The 19,482-nt window shown below is 42.8% G+C and overlaps 2 protein-coding genes across 21 annotated transcripts in view; one reads left to right on the forward strand and one right to left on the reverse strand.

Moving 5' to 3' along the window:
• TRIP12 (thyroid hormone receptor interactor 12) overlaps positions 1–4,200 on the reverse strand; it is a 140,117-nt gene extending 135,917 nt beyond the window's left edge. For 13 of the 17 annotated variants that reach the window (XM_023259785.2, XM_023259786.2, XM_023259784.2 and 10 more), the window contains exon 1: positions 2,899–3,027. The gene's annotated coding sequence lies outside the window, so the exon portion shown is untranslated. Of the gene's footprint in view, positions 1–2,273; positions 2,402–2,564; positions 2,633–2,898; positions 3,028–3,905; positions 3,965–4,176 lie in introns of those variants that run through there. The other 4 variants (XM_019838808.3, XM_019838807.3, XM_023259774.2 and 1 more) reach the window with 4 other exon arrangements.
• The window catches only part of FBXO36 (F-box protein 36), a 90,237-nt gene continuing 73,768 nt past the window's right edge, over positions 3,014–19,482 (forward strand). For 3 of the 4 annotated variants that reach the window (XM_023259787.2, XM_019838812.3, XM_045034586.1), the window contains exon 1: positions 3,167–3,631. In XM_023259787.2, the coding sequence (XP_023115555.1) occupies positions 3,536–3,631 (96 nt within the window). In that variant the 5' untranslated portion in view covers positions 3,167–3,535. Of the gene's footprint in view, positions 3,141–3,166; positions 3,632–19,482 lie in introns of those variants that run through there. The other variant, XM_003991229.6, reaches the window with a different exon arrangement.

A 19,482-nucleotide genomic window follows, 5' to 3' on the forward strand; every position in this document is an offset into this window, starting at 1 on the left:
TACATCAAGGTCACCGCCCCCCCACCCTTCACCATCACTGGTGAAAAGCTCTAAGTGTTCTTAATGGCCTCAAATAGCAAATGTAATTTTCTAAAACTAATGATGACATATTACACTTATTTAGCAGTTTGTGATTTTTCACAGCCATTGTATCCACTGGGTCTCACAACCACCCAGTGAGGTAAGACAGTGACTGCCCATCCCCATTTTACAGATAACTGGAGACCAGATAGAATAAGTGAAAAGCTCAAGGTCACACAGCTACTGTCAGTGTGTGAATTCCCATGAGTTTGTGTCTCTTTGCTAGGATGATGTGATTAAAATAGGATCATAAAATCTTACGTAGACAACATTAACCCAGTAATCTTAAAAGTTAGAATGGAAAAGTAAACATTACTTCAAATTTACTCTGCTAGGTGAAAGCATTGATTTTACACTGGCCTAGCATCCCTTTCACTTTTTTAAAATAATTATTTTAGTTTAGCAGCTTCTAGAACTCTAACTGCCTGAAGTATTCTAAAACTTAGAAAGTAAATGAAAAACTAAAACAAAAAGCCTGTTCGCGACACAAACTTAAACAGTAATTGTCAGCAGAGCAGACTTAAAAAACCACTCAAACTCCTTAAAAACTGGGAATGGAATAGAAACAATGATAATGTTTATTACAGTCCTTAAATTCTTACGGATACTGGCACATTCATAGAAAGGCAGATGTGAACAAAGCCCACAACCTCAACCTCCAACCATGTTAATATGCTCTCTTAAGCATAAAATAAATGAAATAAAAACTCTGCCAACAATCTCACAAAGATGATGTAAAAGCCCAATTCAATCTTTCTGGGGTTGAACATGGAGCAGGGTTGTTTCAAAATGAAGAACTGGAAATTTTGTTTACTCTAAAATTCCCAATACTGATCTCTTTGCATAATCTAAGTATGAAAATAAATCTCAATAAAACCATCTGCAACTTATTGTCTCTAAATCTGATAAGGCCATTCCTCAATCCTAGCTGCTCCCTCCACACACACACACACACACACACACACACACACACACACCCCACCCCGTGTAAATGCGACACACACACACACACAGGCCTCATATATAGGCCTCTTGCCTTTTCCTCCAACAACTAGGACCTTTGTTCAGAGCGTCGGTTTTTTGCCCCACTCAATAGCTCTTTCAACTTTCCACCCTATATTTTTTGTTTTGTTTTGTTTTTAGAGAGGAGATCCTCAGCCTCCACTTCCCGGGTCTTTAAAAAATGAAATGCCAAAAATATCTATAGAGAGACTGGAGAGCAATAGAAAGTTGAACACAGCACTAAAGGGCCTACAAAACGGAGTAAAGCCCGGGGATCGGGTGATTTGGCAACCCAGGCAGGATCCGGGGAAGGCCGACTAGGAAAGGAGACAGCAGGGGAGCAGTTAGACGGCCACTCAGAACACATTCGCTGCGCTATTAAACGTACCCCCCGCACCCCTCACACACGAACGTTTACTCACTGCCACAGTCCCTCCTTCAATTAACTAACGAAGCAATTAAACTATACCCACCGCCAGACACGATGCTTAAGCTAACCGTCCCCAAAGTAAAACGACGTTATCAAAAACCAACCAACCTGTCTTAAGGGTTTAGGAGCAGCCCCTTCCGTTCTCTCCTTACCACACAAGGGTAACCAATTCCCCTCCCGTCCCCCCCCCCCCAAACCCGCCCCGGCCGTTCAAATGTGTTATTTCCTCCCGATTTGCATGTGTTTTTAAATCTTTATTTTCTCCCCTCTAGCAAATTAAGGATTTCTGTTCTTCTGAGGAAGGAAGCGCCACGAAGGACAGGATTGGGGATTTTCCAACCTTCGTTATTTGAAGTCCCCTCTAACTTGTTTCTGAACTAAAAACCCACTCACTATGGAGGAGGACGGAGGAGAGGGTGAACTGAATGGGCAAACGATATAATAGGTTTTATGTAATCCACATATAAATAAATTAATCGCCTGACTCGCTTTGAATACTAATACGATTGGAGTGACAATTGGTCCACCTCCCTCCCAAGTCCTGAACCCCCACCCCCCATTTCCATCCTGATCTATTTAGAAGCATGCTCTGCTCCTCTCAGCCAAGTTTCTCGGCCTCTTTTCCAGCCCCCCTGCACGCCCGTCTCGTCGTCATCCTCACTCAGCCTCAACTTCCCACGGCTAAAGAAACAGCCCAGCGCAGACCCCGTCTCCGGGCTCGCCCGCCCACAACCCTCCCCCTTGGCAGGAAACCCCTTACTGCGGTCTAAAGTCACTCCGGCCTCTCCCTCCTCTGACCCTCGCTTCCCACAACTGTTGTCACTCGAGCTGCTCCCTAGTTTCCATTTCCGGGCCGTCCCCGGCCCTGGAGCCTCTCCTCTCCCGGTTTCCGGGCCCCCCATCCCATTTCCGGGGAACCCTTGCCGTCTTCACACCCCCCACCTGCACTTCCGGCCCCCCACTTTCTCGCTTCCTAGAGGCCCTCCAAGCTCCAAAGCCCACTTCCGGCCCCCCGGCCACCACCGGGCTCCCCAAGACCCGCACGCCTTACCCCGGTTCCGTGAAGGGCCCTCCTCATCGCGGGGGGCCTGAGCGGGGACCCAGCGAACCCTCCTCCCGCCCCCCCCCACCCGCTCCCGCCCGGCCCCGGTCTCCCTCGAGCGTCTCGCCCGTCAACCCCCGACCCGGTCCTTCCGCGGCCCCGCCGCCGCCGGGAGCAGGCCGAGCGGGGGCCGAATCGCGGCGATGACACAACCGGGCTTCCTGGGACTTTCTGTTCCAGCTCCTCCCCACCCCCCCCCTCGCCGCCCCCCCAGCCCCTCACCCCCTCGTACAACCCCCTCCCCCAAGCCTGGCCCGGCCACTCAGACCTGCGCCCCAATTACCTAGTTGGGCCCCAAAGTCTCCGGTCCGGACTCGGTGGCGCGGCAGTAACTTCCACTCGCTCCCCCCACCCCCCCCCGGCGGCGGCGGCGGCGGCGGCTCCTCGGGTCCCTTCAATTATCAGCTGAGCCGCAGCACCGCGGCCGGCGTGCGCCTCCGCCCGCGCCGCCTCCCTCCCCGCCCGTTCCAACACCCTCCGGGAACTACTTTGCCCGCTGCCGCCGGCTCACGGGCTCGTCCGCGGGTAAGGCCCCGCTGCCTACACGCAACCCATCACATCGCCCCTCCCTCCCCCACCGCCCGGCGTGACTCTCCCAGCGGCCTGAGCTCTCCTCCCGATCCCTTCGAGGGACCAGGAAGGGGAATGTGGGGCTCCGCTTGATATCCCTCCGCCGGGGTCACCCCCTCCCCTCCGTGGCAGCAGGAACTAATTCCGCTTCGGGTCACCGGGGACCTGAGGGTGGAAATCTCACGGATCAGTGTTCCCTCTGACTCTTAGGAGAAGGGACCATCACCCTAAGGAAGAAACCCCCTGCTAGCTCAAAACCGGGTTCGATTTAAACTAGGGCTTTGGCCCCATGACCCCAATCAAGCCCCGCCCCTTCCTGGTTGTCTTAGCGACGGCGGTGGCGTCCCAAGATGGCGTCGTGGCTGCCGGAGACTCTGTTCGAAATTGTAGGACAAGGCCCAGCGCCGAGCAAAGACTATTACCAGTTATTGGTCACCCGGTCCCAGGCAAGTGCGAGGCGCGGTTTACCCTCTCTAAGCTCCCTGCCGCCCCGGTGGAGCGCGGAACGCTAGCCCCGCTAGGCCGAGAGCGACTGTGGCCCGCCGGAAGCGTCCGGTCCCAGCTCCGAGCCGGGAGATTTCCCTCGTCACCTCGGCCTCCTCGGCCGGCTCCTCCGTAGTCCGCGTGCCTTTTCCCACCCCAAGGGCCGCTCGTCCCTGGCGAGCTTTCCTGCCTCCCCACATCGCACCCCGCTCCCTTCCTGCCACCGAGGGTTCCTACCCGCAGAGTTCCCTCCGCGCGAAGAGAAAAACAGGCGTCCCCGGCTTGCGTGCAGCCTCACCTCAGCGTGGGAAGGAGAGAAAGAAAGACTCAGCCAAGTGTCCCAAGGAGGAGCCGGCAGGGGAGGGGAGAAAGGGAAGATCTCTTTTCCAGGGTAGGAGTTAATCATGGGGGATTTTTAAAATCTCATTGTGGTCTTTACGGGTACCACGACCACATCAAAACTTCCTTATTTCTAGTAGGAATTGATCGTTGAGAGCTCTCCCCTTACCTTTTTGGAGCCCCTTCTATCCCATTGAAAGTGTGCGGGGGGTGGTACAAAAATGTTTCAGCTGCTCTGCGCGTCGGCCCCACCCATAATGACATCTGCTCCACAACAATAAGACCGAGGATTATGTTATCGCTGGAGTGAAGTAACCATCAGCCTATTTTTATGACTACTTTAGCTATTTAAGGTGGGCTTTTGGATGATTTATTGTGCCCATGAAATGATCAAGTTGAACTGGGCCTCCACTCGGAACCCGTTTTCTGATTCCTGGCTGAGCTTAAGCCTGTCACTGAGATAAAGCACCTTGTACTTTAATAGATGGTATTTCTATAAAATGAAATTTAGAACGTTGTATATATTTGTTTTAGTGTAGATCTTGAATATTGCATCAGTTTTCCCGTGAGCCCTTAAGTAGGTAGAGAATGCTTTTTTTATAGCTTCAAAAGCATCTTTTAAAGTAAAAATAATACATATTTTATTGTTTAAACTTCAGATGTTTAAATATTGCAAGTGTAGTGTCAGTAATAAAAGCGTGATAGCCTATCAAACTTAAATATTTGATTGAACATTTTGGGGGGAATTTTTACACATTTAATTAGAATTTCTTAAAAGCTGAAATTCACTGTTTTGTACATTTTGGGACTATCTTCCATTTGTTCTAGGAGGTATGATCCTAACAGTTTCTTACTTTCTAACATTAGTGATTGAAAGCAATAACATGTTACCATAGTCATACTTCATTTTCTCTTTTCATCTACCTCACGTAAGTTAAAATGTTCTAATGTTTACAGTCTTTTCCATAATTTGTCTTTTAAACATTTTTTTGAGATTTTTCTTTTTCTTGAAGGTCTGGTATTACAAGTGTTATAATGTTGTAAGCCTCAACAAGTGAATAGTTGTTTACTTTTTTATTTTAGTAAATTAACCATTAAGAGTGCCTGGCATTAGTTTTCCCCAGGAATGCTTCCCTTGTTGATGTCGTTCAGACTTTGCTCTGTAGTCTAACTTGGGCACATGCCTGTGTTTTATGAAATCCCCCTCCCCCCACGCAAGTATTCTTAATTTTTTCTCTTTCCTTCTTTTTTTTTTTTTTTTTTTTTAACAGATCAAAAACTGGTTTTTATTTCAGGCCCTATTCTTCCTGTCAATTGCTTCTATAAAAAATCCTTTTCAAGCTGATCCATTTTCTTTTTTAAGCAGATGGAATATATCCACTATAGTTCTACCAGTGAGAGTTCATCTCAAATCTGATTAATTCACTCTCTTTTTAAAGTAAAATTTGTTGTAAAAAATAGTAAGCCAAAAAAATAGTCTTTTCAGTCAACCGTCTTGAGAATATGCTATTTTCTAACCACAGGATAATTTTTCTAAGTCTCAGCACAGGAAACCAAACATCCACTAAGAGGTGGTCTGACATAAATAAGGACTAAAAGACTAGAATTAAACTATGTTTTATAAGATGGACTTTTTCTGGAATGACTTTGTAAAATTTTTCCTTTCTCTTTCTTCTTTTATTTTTTAAAAAATATTGTATGTTATTCAAAATATACCCCAGATTTAGATAGATCTTTCTTTCCCTCTGATTCTCTTTTTTATTCTTTTTCACTGCTTTTGTTTTCATTGACTTTAAATTCAAATGATTGCACATTTGACATGGATTTGAAGACAGGTATCTCTCTCATTAGGGTCAGACCGTGGTTGGGATAGCACAGAATATAAATGTTGTACATAAATATTTTCTTTGCTTCTTATACAGTAACATTAAATATATATTTTAATGCTTATAGAGGCATTCCCAGTTAACAACTTGCTGCTATGATGTTTTGTTTTTTTCCCAAGAAAGGAACTTATAGAATATAGCTTGTGGTTAATATGGCTTCTCAAATTCAATTTTTTTTTTTTTATGTTTATTTACTTATTTTGAGAGACAGCAAGCAGGGTGTGCAAGTTGAGGAGGGTTGACAGAAAGGAAGAGAGAGAATCCCAAGCAGGCTCTGCAGTGACAGCACAGCCCCCAATGCTGGGGACTTACAGACTGAGACTCAGACTTACAAACTGGGAAATCATGACCTGAGCCAAAATCAAGAGTTAGTCGCTTAACCAACTGAGCCACCAGGCACCCTTCAAATTCGATCTTTATAATGATCTTAGAAAAATCAATGCCCTGCTTTCTAAATCAAAGGTTTACCCAATTATTTTCACCTAGTTTTAGTAGTAAATATATTTTCTTATGTTGGTTTCTAATTCTTTGAAAACTAGTAGATTAATAGTAAGAGCTGGAAAGAACCTTGAATGTTATTTAGGCAAGGGATATTCCACACTTCACCTCTAAGAAAATCTTAAATCGTGACCCTTTGCTTAATTATAATCAGCAAGTTGGCATTTACTATGGGGATGCAAAATATAAGATTTCTGCCTTCAAAGAGTTCATCTTTCATTCCACCAATATGTATTAAGCACCTTTTAAAGTTTATTTATTTATTTTAAGAGAGAGAGCGATTCCCAAGCAGCCTTGGAGCCCAGCACAGGGCATGAACTGTGAGATCAAGACCTGAGCTGAAATCAAGAATCTGATGTTTAACTGACTGAGCCACCCAGGTGCCCAAGCACCTTTTATATACCTTTTATATGTACTGTTCTAGATGCTGGGGAAACATCAGTGAACCAAACAAAAGTCCCTCCTCTCTGAAGCATATAATCTAGGTAGGAGCAAACAGTTAGTGATTTGATTTATATAAACACTGAAATAGTTTTGTTTTTTTTTTTTTTTTTTTAAGAACAGAGGAAGTTCATCGCCAAGTTAATGAGTAGCACAGATGCTTTAAAATCCGAGTCCAGGGACACCTAGGTGGCTCAGTCGGTTGAGTATCTGACTTTGGCTCGGGTCAGGATCTCGTGGTTCGTGGTTTCCAGCCCTGCTTCGGGCTCTGTGCTGACAGCTCAGAGCCTGGAGCCTGCCTCAGATTCTGTCTCCCTCTCTCTCTGCCCCTCTTCCCCCCCCCCCCCCCGCTTCTCTCCCTCTCCCCCCCTTCTCTCCCTCTCTTAAAAATAAATAAACATTAAAAAAACTTTTTAAATAAATTGTGAGTTCAGAGGAAACAAAAATCACTTCAGGCTAGGAGGCTCAGGAGGGTACTATTATCAATATTTGACTCTTGAAATGGAAGTATTGCTTAAGGTGGTCACAACTAGTGGCTTAGGTTTAATGTGACAAATACTGGAAAACTGCGGGAAGCATTAACTGTAAGCTAAGTAGATGAGAATTGGCGGATACTGGCTACTTGCACCTGTGTTAGACGGTTGTCCCTGGAGCGGCAACGTGTGATAGTCACCCCAGCAAATGAAAAGAGGAAGAATTGCATAATGACCTTAATTTACCTATTTTACTTAATCCTCCTAAAGACTCCAATAAGATACCTAAAGCAATGTCATCTGAAAAAAAAATTCCAAAAGTTCATTCCCCCCAAAATAACCAATATTTTTGACATGCTTTAGAGTTGCAGCACTGACAGACTGAAAACACCTGAGGTCGCAGGCCAGCCTGTGACAGGAAACTGTCTTCTCCAAAGACTTCTGAAAAAGGAATGAAAACTAGACTTGGTGAGAATGCCTGGGTGGCTCAGTCGGTTAAGCTACGGACTCTTGGTTTCAGCTCAGGTCATGATCTTGTGGTTGTAGGACTGAGCCCCATCTCGGGCTCCATGCTGAGTGTGGAGCCTGCTTGGGATTCTCTCTCTCTCTCTCTCTCTCTCTCTCTCTCTCTCTCTCTCTCTCTCTGTCTCTCTCTGCCCCTCCCCCACACAGGCTGTCTCCAAATAAATAAATTAAAAAAAAAGAAACTAGACTTGGTGACTGACGTTTAGACTTTGCAACAAAGAATCCTGCAGGTACTACTTAAAACTGCACAGCAATTTTAAAGATATAAGATTCAAGTACAGCCTAATAAAAATGTTAATACATACACCCTTTGACCCTGCAAATCCATTTCTAGGATTTTCTATGCAAAAATGCTTTCACATAAGTACTAGGATCTGTGAGCAAGAAGCTCACCAGAGTGAAATAATTGTAAAAACATCTTTCCATTAGTGGAAATTTGGTTAAACTGTGAATCATTCATACCGTAGAATACTCTGCAACCTTTTAAAAAACAACGTGCCAGATCTCTTCAGTAGACCAAATCTTAAGCAAGAAAAGCAAGTTGCTGGGTTAAACATATCCTATAGGAAAAAACAGCCACCAGAGTAGTTTTATTTTTTTTAATAAATGTTAATGGCGTTTAAATAAGTGTAAGAGGAAACAGCTGAAGTGCATCACTCAGAGATGGAATTAGTGATTGCTTTCACTTCCTGCATTATGTATTTTTTTTTAATTTTTTTTATTTTTGAGAGCGAGACAGCACAAGCTGGGGAGGGGCAGAGAGAGAGGGAGACAGAATCTGAAGCAGGCTCCAGGCTCTGAGCGGTCAGCACAGAGCCCAACGCGGGGCTCAAACTCATGAACCGTGAGATCGTGCCCTGAGCTGAAGTTGGACGCTCAGCCAACTGAGCCACCCAGGGGCCCCTGCATTATGTGTTTTTGAAAGATCCGAGTTTTTGTACAATGAGCATTTATTTTTGTAATCAGAGAAAAGCAGGAAAAATGAAAATGGAAGCGGATAACACTTACTCTGAGCAGTCCTGCTCCTTACATTAGCTTCCACCTGCTGTACCGGTACCACCGTTCAGCCACCTCCCACCTTAAATAATGAGCAGCATTAATAACTGTGTCACCAGATTCTACTGATGGGGGGAGGGGTTCTAATTCAACAAGTTTAGAAGATGCAAATGGGTTAATGGCTACTTAGGAAATTTTAAGGTCTAGAAACTTCTGATTTTACATTTTTTGCTTTTGTCTTTTGTTTTTTAATGTAGCTGATAATTACTTTTGAGAAAGTACAACTTTGTTCTCTTGCTTTGTTGCGGATGACATAGTATTATTGAGCTAAAAAGGAGATCTAGAAAAGAAAATAAGGCAGAGGTCATCCACTGAATAGATTTATATGCCCCCACCCCATAAAGCTTAAAGAACAGAACCTCTCAAGTAATCTAAAATTATACTAACTAGGGACGCCTGGCTGGCTCAGTCAGTGGTGCACGCGACTCTTGATCTCAGGGTTATGGATTCGAGCCCCACGTTGGGTGTAGAGATTACTTAAAATTTTCTAAATAAATAAATAAAAGCATATTAACTAGACACCAGGTTGCACATTTTGGAAGTAGGATGGGGTGCAGTCAACTTGTTATCATGATGGCATTTTCCCAGAGGCCCCAGGAGCCCCTAAATCATGCCTTACTCTAGCCCTGCTTCCCACATAGGGTCCCCAAGAATCACATACATGGAGAAGACACAGCAGAGGGGAGTAAACGTACATTCCCCTTTTGCTTCTGGTTACTCTTGCCTTGTCCCTAAGGGGACGTCTCCCCTGATGGACTGAAGTCATGCCATTATCTCTGACATCGAGCTATTGCGCCCATTCTGCCCAATGGCCACCAGCCACAGCCAAAACGTTTTCACGCAGAACTGCCGTTCCTTTTTTTTTTTTTTAATGTTTATTTTATTTTTGAGCGAGAGCGCGAGCTGAGGAGGGGCAGAAAGGGAGACACAGAATCTGAAGCAGGCCCTAGGCTCTACGCTGTCAGCACAGAGCCCTATGCGGCGCTCGAACCCGCGAACCATGAGAGATCCTGACCTGAGCCAAAGTCTGACACCTCACCGACTGAGCCACCCCCGCTCCCCTGCCGCTCCTTTTAAAGTCCAAAACTCAGCGGAATGCTTGCCTTAGTTTATTTTCCTCTTGCCTACTCTTTAGGATTTGACCTATCCCCCTCTTTGGGGGCTCTTTGTCTCCCAAAGCTCCTTGTTCTTCCCTCTGCTGTTAAATATAGGCTTTTCCCCTCTTCGCTCTTAGAACGTCCGGTCCTCTGCTCCAGGCCCTCCTCGGGAGCGTTCTGGTTTTCCCACCTCTTTCTGACCTGCAGCGACCTACACCTGCCCTGATCTCCCTGCCCTGCCCCACGGGTTCCGCCAGGTGTTCACGCCTCCTGCATTGTCCTTCCATTCCTCAGACCTGACGCCCTTCGGAAAAATGAGTCCCAGCCCGTGACACTCCAGGAGGTACCCGATTCGAATTGTCAAGTGGCTTTTCATCAGAAATGGAAATTCCTTTTCATTTTCCAAAGTGACGTGGCACTTTTGGGGAGAGGGGGGATAAAATAATACAAATAAGCTGATCAAATTCTTTAAAATTACAGTATTCAGTGCCTTACCATATTAGAAGCCAGTTGTCCAGTGACTCCTAAACCCTCATTTCAAAATTACACGAGGGCCCGACAGAGCACCAGGATCATATCTTTTCTCAGGTAAATCGTTCATTCAGCACCTATGAGCACCTACTCATTCTGGGCAGTTAATTTGGTCTCACCCTACACTGACACAGATTTGTCTCCTAATTATATGGGGCAGTAGAGCACTTAATTGGGAGTCACTGAGTCATGGGTTCTTTTATTCCTCCTGCTAGCCTGCAAGCTCTTGACCTGGGGCAAGACACTTCATTTTTCTGGGCCCCAGTTGCCTCATCAACGTTGTAAGTTTCCTAGTCCAAGAGATCACGAAGGTTTATTCCATTTCTAAAATGCTGTTTTGCATGAAAGTGGTATTTCATCCTGGAAACGGCACTCGATTTTTTTTTTTTTTTTTGAGAAAAATTAGATTTGCATTGAAGATTCTATATTAGTAGCTATGTGACCTGGTATAAGTCTCCACCTGCCTGAGGTTCCATCTCTTCATCTGTAAAATGAGCCATTCAGCTCTTGGCTATTTCACAGATACAGTAAAAGCCAGATATATATATATACATAAAGCACTCCAGGCCAGTGTTTTTCAAAGAGAGGTCGTCTGATCAAATAGGATTGGAAAATCCTGGGTCAAACACAGTCTATTTGCTTCTCTTCTCCGGAATTTGTCAGAGCCTTTCAAATCCTGCTGTCCACCATGAATCTCTCAAGAGGAGACTGTACCTTGGAGCTTTTCCTATAGGCTTGTGACTCTGGAGCCCCCTTTTCTCTGAGTATCTCAGGAGCTGAGGTTCTGGGGAATATTGACTGCAAAATACCTACCAGTGTGCCTGGTACAGAGCGGCCAACTACCGAGGAAATGTTTCTTGTGTTGTTTTCTTCCAATGCCAAACCAGCCAAATTTCACCTTTTCCATAAAAGGATTATAGTAACTCTTTACTCACCTCCTATTTTATTTTTATTTTTTGTGTTTACAATTAGCTTATGTTTCCACAAAGTACCTATTGGTGTTTTGATTGGGATTGCAATGAATATATAGCTTCATTTGTGGTGAATTGACATCTTTATGATATCAAGTTTCCAATCAACAAATACAGTATACCCATTTTCTAGAAATTTTTTAGGTATTCTTTAATTTTGGTCAACAATATCTTATAGTATGGAAATCTTATATTTTTGTTAGATTTCTAGGTGTTTACCTATTTTATCGTAAGTTATATTGCTTCTTAAAATTGTATTTTCTATTTATGGCTACTAATGAAAACAGTTGATTTTAGGGGTGCATGGGTGGCTCACATCACGATCTCATGGTTTCCCAGTTCTAGCCCCGCATCGGGCTCTGTGTTGACAGCTCAAAGCCTGGAGCCCGCTTCAGATTCTGTGTCTCCCTCTCTTTCTGCCCCTCCCCTACTCGTTCTCCCTTTCTCTTTCTCTCTCTTTCAAAAATAAAAACATTAAAAAAATTTTTAATAAAACAATTGATTTTTGCTTCCAGTAAATTTCCTTTTATCTGGTGATCTTACCAAGTCACTAATTTTAAAAATTTGTAACTTTTTAGATTTTCTGACACGTTCTTGTCTTCTGTGAATAGTGACATGTTTCTTCCTTTCTGAGCCAACTATCTTATTTGTCCTTACCTTATGACATTGGCTAAGACTGCCACTAAAATGTTGAAGAAAGATGATGACACCAGGCATTCTGTCTTGCTGTTAGACTTATGGGAAAGGCTTTCAGTATTTTGCCATAAAGTATGATGTGTGCTGTAGATTTTTTCAAATCACATTTAAGATGTTTCCTTTCATTTCATGTTTGCTGAAAGTTTCTATTTTGAATGAATAATTGAATTTTATTTACAAAAAAAAAAATAGGACTTTAAGCTATATGCTAAAATTCAAGGTTGCTGTTTTTCTCTAAGTTATTATTTAGGTTATTATAAACTGAGTGCTTCCTGACTCCAGGATCACCATTCTCACCATTCCTTAAAGAACGCCTATCATTAGGGGCACCTGGGTGGCTCGGTCGGTTAAGCGTCTGACTTTGGCTCAGGTCATGATCTCGTGGTCTGTGAGTTTGAACCCCACGTCAGGCTCTGTACTGACAGCTCAGAACCTGGGGGTTGCTTCAGATTCTGTGTCTCCCTCTCTCTCTCTCTGTCCCTCCCTCGCTTAGGCTTGCTCTTTCTCTCTCTCTCAAAAATAAACATTAAGAAAAGAAAATGCCTCCTAACATTTGAGCCTGGGTAGCTCAGTCTGTTTAACATCTGACTTTAGATTTCAGATCAGCTCATGATCTCACAGTTCCGTGGGATCACCACCAGTCTGCAGTAGGGCTCTGCCCTCACAGCCTGGCACCCATTTGGGATTCTCTCTCTGCCCCTCCCCTGAGTGTGGTTCATGCTTTCTTTCTCTCTCAGAATAAACGAACAAACAAAGAAAATTCCCACTTACCATTTGAGATCAGTATGGAAATAAAGAACCATTGAATAGTATCTTACATGGATCAAAGAGCTAAATGTTATACACACAAACGTACACTATGAAAGTACCATAAGAAAATAAGGGAGAATATCATTTGAGTCTGGAGGTAGAGTATACACAAGACTCCGAATCTGGAAGCCAGAAAGGAGAAGAATGGCAGATCAAGTACCTACAAAATAAAGTTTTGTGGGCGCCTGCCTGGCTCACACAGTAGAGAATGTGACTCTTGATCTCAGGGTTATATGTTTGAGCCCCACACTCGGTGTCCAGATTACTTCAAAATAAAAAAAAAATTTTTAATAAAAAGGTTTTGTTTCATGAATAATACTTAAAATTAATAAATTGCCTGGGAGAAAATGTTGGCCGCATATTTAGCAGGCAAAGAGTTCCTATACTTCAGTATCCAAAGATTATTAATTGTACCAATTTGACAAAACTCAACTTTCGTTTATGATTTAAAAAGAAAAAAAAACCTCTCAGTAAAGCAGTGTAGACGGAACATACCTCAAAATAATAAAGGCCATATACTGTATGACAAGCCCACAGCTAACATCATACTCAATGGTTGATAACTGAAAGTTTTAATTGTAAGTTCAGAAGACAAGGATGCACACTCATCACTTTTATGCAACATAGTACTGGAAATCCTAGCCAGGGCAATTAGGCAAGGGCAAGAAATGACAGGTTCCAAATTGCAAAGGAATACATAAAACCGTCCCTGTTTGTAGATGACGTGGGAAACTCCGAAGGTTCCATCAGAAAACCGTTAGAACTAGTAAACAAATTCAGGAAAGTCGCAGAATACCAAATCTATACACAAAAGTCTGTTGCATTTCTATACACTAACAAAGAACTATCAGAAAAAGAAATTGAGAAAACAGTCCCAGGGTGCCTGGTCAGTTAAGTGTCTGTCTCTTGGTTTCAGGTCCTGATCTTGCATTTCCGTGAGTTCGAGCCCCGCATCGGACTCCGCGCTGAGGGTGCAAAGCCTGCTTGGGATTCTCTCTCTCCCTCTTTCTGCCCCTCTCCCCAGCTTGCACTCTTCTCACTCTTTCTCAAAATAAATAAACTTCAAAAGAAATATTTAAAAATAAATAAAAATTAAAAAAACGATGTGGGATTGGCACCAAAATACACCTACAGATCGATGGAACAGAATAGAGAGCCCAGAAATAAACCCACACCTATATGGTCAATTGATCTATGATAAAGGAACCAAAAATACACTCTGGAGAAAGGAAAGTTTCCTCAGTAAATGATTTTAGGAAAATTGGACAGACGTGCAAAAGAATGAAAATAGATCACTATCTCATACTGTACACAAACTCAAAATGGACTAAAGACTTGAATAGAAGACCTGAAATCATAAAATCCTGGAAGAAAACATAGGCAGTAAACTGCCATAAGTCTTGGGGATGCTTTTTTAAATCTGCTACCCAAAGCAAAAGCCACAAAAGCCAAAATGTAAACAAGTTGGACTATATCGAACTTAAAAGCCTCAGCATAGCAGGGCACCTGGGTGGTCGGTTAGTTAAGCAGCCAACTCTTGATTTCGGCTCAGGTCGTGATCTCACTGAGATTGAACCTCACGTTGGGCTCTGCACTGACAGCACGGAGCCTGCTTAGAATTCTTTCTCTCTTCTGCCACAGCCTGCTTGGGATTCTGTCTTCCTCTCTCTCTACCCTCCCCCCACTCAAAATAAATAAACTTTTTTTTAAATAAAGAGACCAAGCATTTTTTAAATTTTTTAAATGTTTAATGTTTAGTTATTTTTGAGAGAGAGAGAGAGAGAGAGCGTGCACAAGTGGGGAAGGGTCAGAGAGAGAGGGAGACACAGAATCTGAAGCAAGCTCCAGGCTCTGAGCTGTCAGCACAGAGCCGGCATGGGGCTCAAACTCGTGAACTTCGAGATCGTGACCTGGGCCAAAGTTGGATGCGTAACTGGGTGAGCCACCCAGGTGCCCCAAAATAAATAAACATTTTCAAAAATTAAAAATAGAACCACCATATGACCCAGCAATTTGACTTCTTTGGATATTTGTCCAAAGAAAATAAAAACACTAATTCAAAAAGATAGATGCACCCCCATGTTCATTGCAACATTATTTATCATAGCCAAGATACGGAAACAGTGTTAAGTGTCCAACAGTGGATGAATGGACAAAGCAGTTATATACATACACACACAAAGAGTGGAATATTTTTCAGCCATAAAAGAGAATGAAATCTTTGGGGGCCTTTGTGTCTCAGTCCATTAAGCATCCGACTCTTGATCTCAGCTCAGGTCTTAATCTCAGGGTCATGAGTCAAGCCCCACATTGGGCTCTGCACTGGGCATGAAACCTACTTAAAAAAATCCTGCCATTTGCAAAAACATAGATGGGACCCAGAGGGTATTATGCTAAATGAAATAAGTCAGAGAAAGACAAAAATACCATATGATCTCTCTTATATGTGAAATCTAAGATACACACACACACACACACACACACATACACACACACACACACACACACACATATATACACCAAACTCATAGAGAACAAACAGATTGATGATTGCCAGAGGCAGGGAGTGGGGAATGGGAGAAATGGGTGAACTTTTTTTTTTTTTTAGATTAAATAAATTGAATATTTAAAGAAGTGAATAACTATGCTAGTATTCTAACATCTCCATAACATTTAGAAATTCTAAACGGTTTATCGGATTATTTAGGGATTTGGAGAGATTGGTAGCATTCTTCACTTTCAAAAGTGCCTGGGTGGCTCAGTAAGTTAAGCGTTTGACTCTTGATTTCTGCTCAGGTCATGATCTCTCAGTTTCATGAGATCAAGTCCCAAGTCACTCTGCACTGACAGTGTGGAGCCTGCTTGAGATTCTCTCTCTTCCTCCCTCTCTCTACTTCTCCCCTACTCACATGTTCATACGCTCTTTCTCTCTCAAAATAAATTAATAAACTTTTTAACGAGTTATGATTTAACATTGAAATAGATTCCCTGCTTACTTAGGTAAAAGATCAGTTTGGTCTCTCTCTCTGTGTCTCTCAAAATAAATAAATAAACTTAAAAAAAATTTTTAAAAGAGGTGCCTGGGTGTCACAGTTGGTTAAGCATCCAACTTTTCGTTTCAGCTTAACTCATGATCTCACAGTTCATGACTTCAAGCCCCACATCAGGCTCTGGGCTGATGGTGCAGTCTGCTTTGGGATTCTGTCTCTCCTCTCTCCCCCTCTCCTGCTTTTGCCCTTGCTCTCTCTCAAGTAAATAAACTTAAAATAATTTTTTTAAAAAGATGTTTGGGGGGTGCCTGGGTGGCTCAGTCGGTTAAGCGTCCAACTTCGGCTCAGGTCATGATCTTGCAGTTTGTGAGTTTGAGCCCCCGTCGGGCTCTGTGCTGACAGCTCAGAGCCTGGAGTCTGCTTCCGATTCTCTGTCTCCCTCTCTCTGCCCCTCCCCTGTTCACGCTCTGTCTCTCAATAATAAACATTTAAAAAAAATTTTTAAATAAAAAAATTAAAAGATGCTTGGTTTTTTTCTTACTATATATCTCAGTGAACAATTATTCACCTAAGAACCATATTAAAATCCAGAAATAGAATTTGCTTGATCCCTCTAAAGCCACCTCTTAATAACAAACCTAACTGTTGTAATAAAACTAAACATCGAGTGCTTATAACAGGTGAGGCATTTAATCCTTGAAACAAGCTTACAAAATGGGTACGATTATTACATAGGTGAGAAACTGGGATTTAGAGAGCTTAAACGAATTGCCTGGGATCCATCCATTATGACCAAGCAGAGAATAACCTTTGGCCAATCTTACTTAGGCTTTTTCTAAATGCCACAGCTACATCTCAGCTTGGTTTCCATTTAAAACAAAATAATCTTTCAATGAAAACAATGAATGACTCAGAATGATTCAGAGATTAATATGCAACAAATTACTCTTGGATTATTTTCCTTCATGTTGTCACTTCAAAATAAAAATCACATCCTTGACCCCACATCCCTTTTATTTAGAGAGAGAGAGAGAGAGAGAGAGAGAGAGAGAGAGAGAGAGAGAGAATGTTAAGTAGGCTCCATGCCCAGCTGAGCCTGACATGGAGCTCAATCCCACACCCTTGGGATCATGACATGATCCAAAATCAAGAGTTGGATGCTGAGCTTAACCAACTGAGCCACCCAGGCATCCCCACGTCCTTTCTGTCTCTCACCTCCTCTTTTCCTTCACAAAGTACTCACTGCTTCTATGACCTTTCTCTCATTCATTCCTTAAGACAACTCCTACCTCCCTCTTACTCCTGGTATGTTACTTCAGTAATCTAGAATTGTTAAATCTAAAGGATGTCTTATGACCTTAGCATACTTGACGTTTCATGCTGTTGATCAGCCTTTTCTTGAAATGCTTCCCTTTGTTATAGTCCATGGATTCTTTCTTGGTTTCTTCTAGGTTTATGGCAACTGAAGTGCTTCTTGCCTTCATGACCACATTAATGTTGCTGTTTCTAAAGTCTGTATTTGTGCCTTAGCTTTTCTCAATCTATTCTGCCTTTAAAAAAAAAAGAAAAGAAAAGAAAAGAAAAAGCAAGGTCATTGGGGTTGATTCTAATCCAATATGGCTGGTGTCCTTATAAAAAGAGATTAAGACACAGACATGCACAGACAGGAGACCATGTGAAGACACAGGGAGGAACTAGCCATTTACATGTCAAGGAGAAAGTTTTCAGAAGAGGCCGACCCTGCCAACACCTTGACTTCTACCTTCCAGAACTATGAGAAAATAAACTTATGTTTCAGCCATCTAGTCTGGAGTACTTTGTTAGGACAACTCTAGCAGTATAATTTTCTAAAGTTAAAGAGTCATCTGAATTAAAGTTGTTTTTTGTTTTTGAACAGATAAGTGAATACTCATGAAGAGAAAAAAGCCTTGTCAGACTCATTCATTATAACCTTGAAAGGGGGATTTGGAAGAATTGATGCAGTCTATTTTTGGCTTTAACATGTTTAAGATTATATTCTATAGGAAACACCCATTTATTAGGGAATCAGTTTACAACCATCCTATAAAGGCTCACTGGACAGAGGACCAACCTCAGAGCATAGTTATGAAAATACATGCTGACTTGGAGAATGGGGGGTCAGGACAAAGTGGCCAATGATCTAGGGGGAAAAAAGAAGAAGAGGGGCACCTGGGTGGCTCTGTCAGTTAAGCGTCCAACTCTTGATTTCGGCTCAGGTCATGGTCTCACGGCCCGTGAGGTCAAGCCCTGCATCCCCGTACTGTCAGCACAGAGCCCACTTGAGATTTTCTCTTTCCTTCTCTGTCTCCGCATCCCCCCCACCCCCCGCCGCCCTGCTAGCACGTGTTCTTTCTGTCTCTCTCTCTGTCTCTCTCTCTCAAAATAAATAAACATTTAAAGAAGAAGAAGAAACATACCATTTCATTTGCCTTAAAACCCATTTGCCAACATGGTTTAGGTATTAGAGGGTAGGATCAGCATTATTAACGTAGATTCCTTACCAATATGGACAAATGGTAAGAGAGCCACAGAATTTTGATTAAGAGTGTCAAGCGCTTGGGGCAGAGCAATAATTACTAAAAGGGAATTCTTGCTCTGTAATCTTGCTCAGTCTGGCTGATGAATATTTTAGGAGTGATTATCAAGCGCTGAAATAAAAAAGTAGCCTTGCAAGAGGGGGAGGCGCCATCATGAGAGGCAAGAATAGAAGTGCAGAAATCAGCAACCGTAAGTTCATCTTCCAGTTACGCTTACCGCTAGCCAGTCCCTGGGCCCCATTTCTAAGCTCTGGATTCAAGAATGTAGAAGACTCACAGTTGAGTAGTAAAGAGAAAGATAATTAGGAAATAGAATCCATTCATATAGGTTAGAATAATTATACGATTATTTAACTACACAGGGAGATCTGGGTTATTTAATGGTACTTTTTTTTTTTTTAAGAATGATTTCATCATAATTGATGATAATCAGCTATTCTCCATTAACTCAGCAGGGCTCAAAACGAGAGGCATTAGCCCCCACCGCAGCGTGTGGGATTTGGGTTAAACGTAGGGAAGAACTGGCTCAGTGGGACGAATGACTACGAAAGGATATGGAATTTCCTACGTGGGAGAGCTTTAAAATAGTCTCACAAGTGTCGAGGCAATAGATAAATATTTGCAAATTAATAAAGTAAATAACATTGCAGAAAAATGGGCAAGGAACATGAAGAAACTGAAATACATAACTAATAAACACGAAAAGATGCTTAATCTTACTAGTGATCAAGGAAATACAATTTAAAAAACCACAAGAGAGGGGCACCTGGCCGACTCCGTTGGTGGAGCACATGACTCTCGATCTCGAGGTTGTGAGTTCAAGCCCCACTTTGGGCGTGGAGCCTACTTTTTAAAAAAATTTAAAAAATAAAACCACAAGATAGAAATTTTTCTACTGGCAAACAATTGAAACTACCCAAGTTGGCAAAGCTCCGAAAGGGCT

Source organism: Felis catus, chromosome C1 (assembly GCF_018350175.1).
Source record: "Felis catus isolate Fca126 chromosome C1, F.catus_Fca126_mat1.0, whole genome shotgun sequence".
NCBI classification, from domain to species: Eukaryota; Metazoa; Chordata; class Mammalia; order Carnivora; family Felidae; genus Felis; species Felis catus.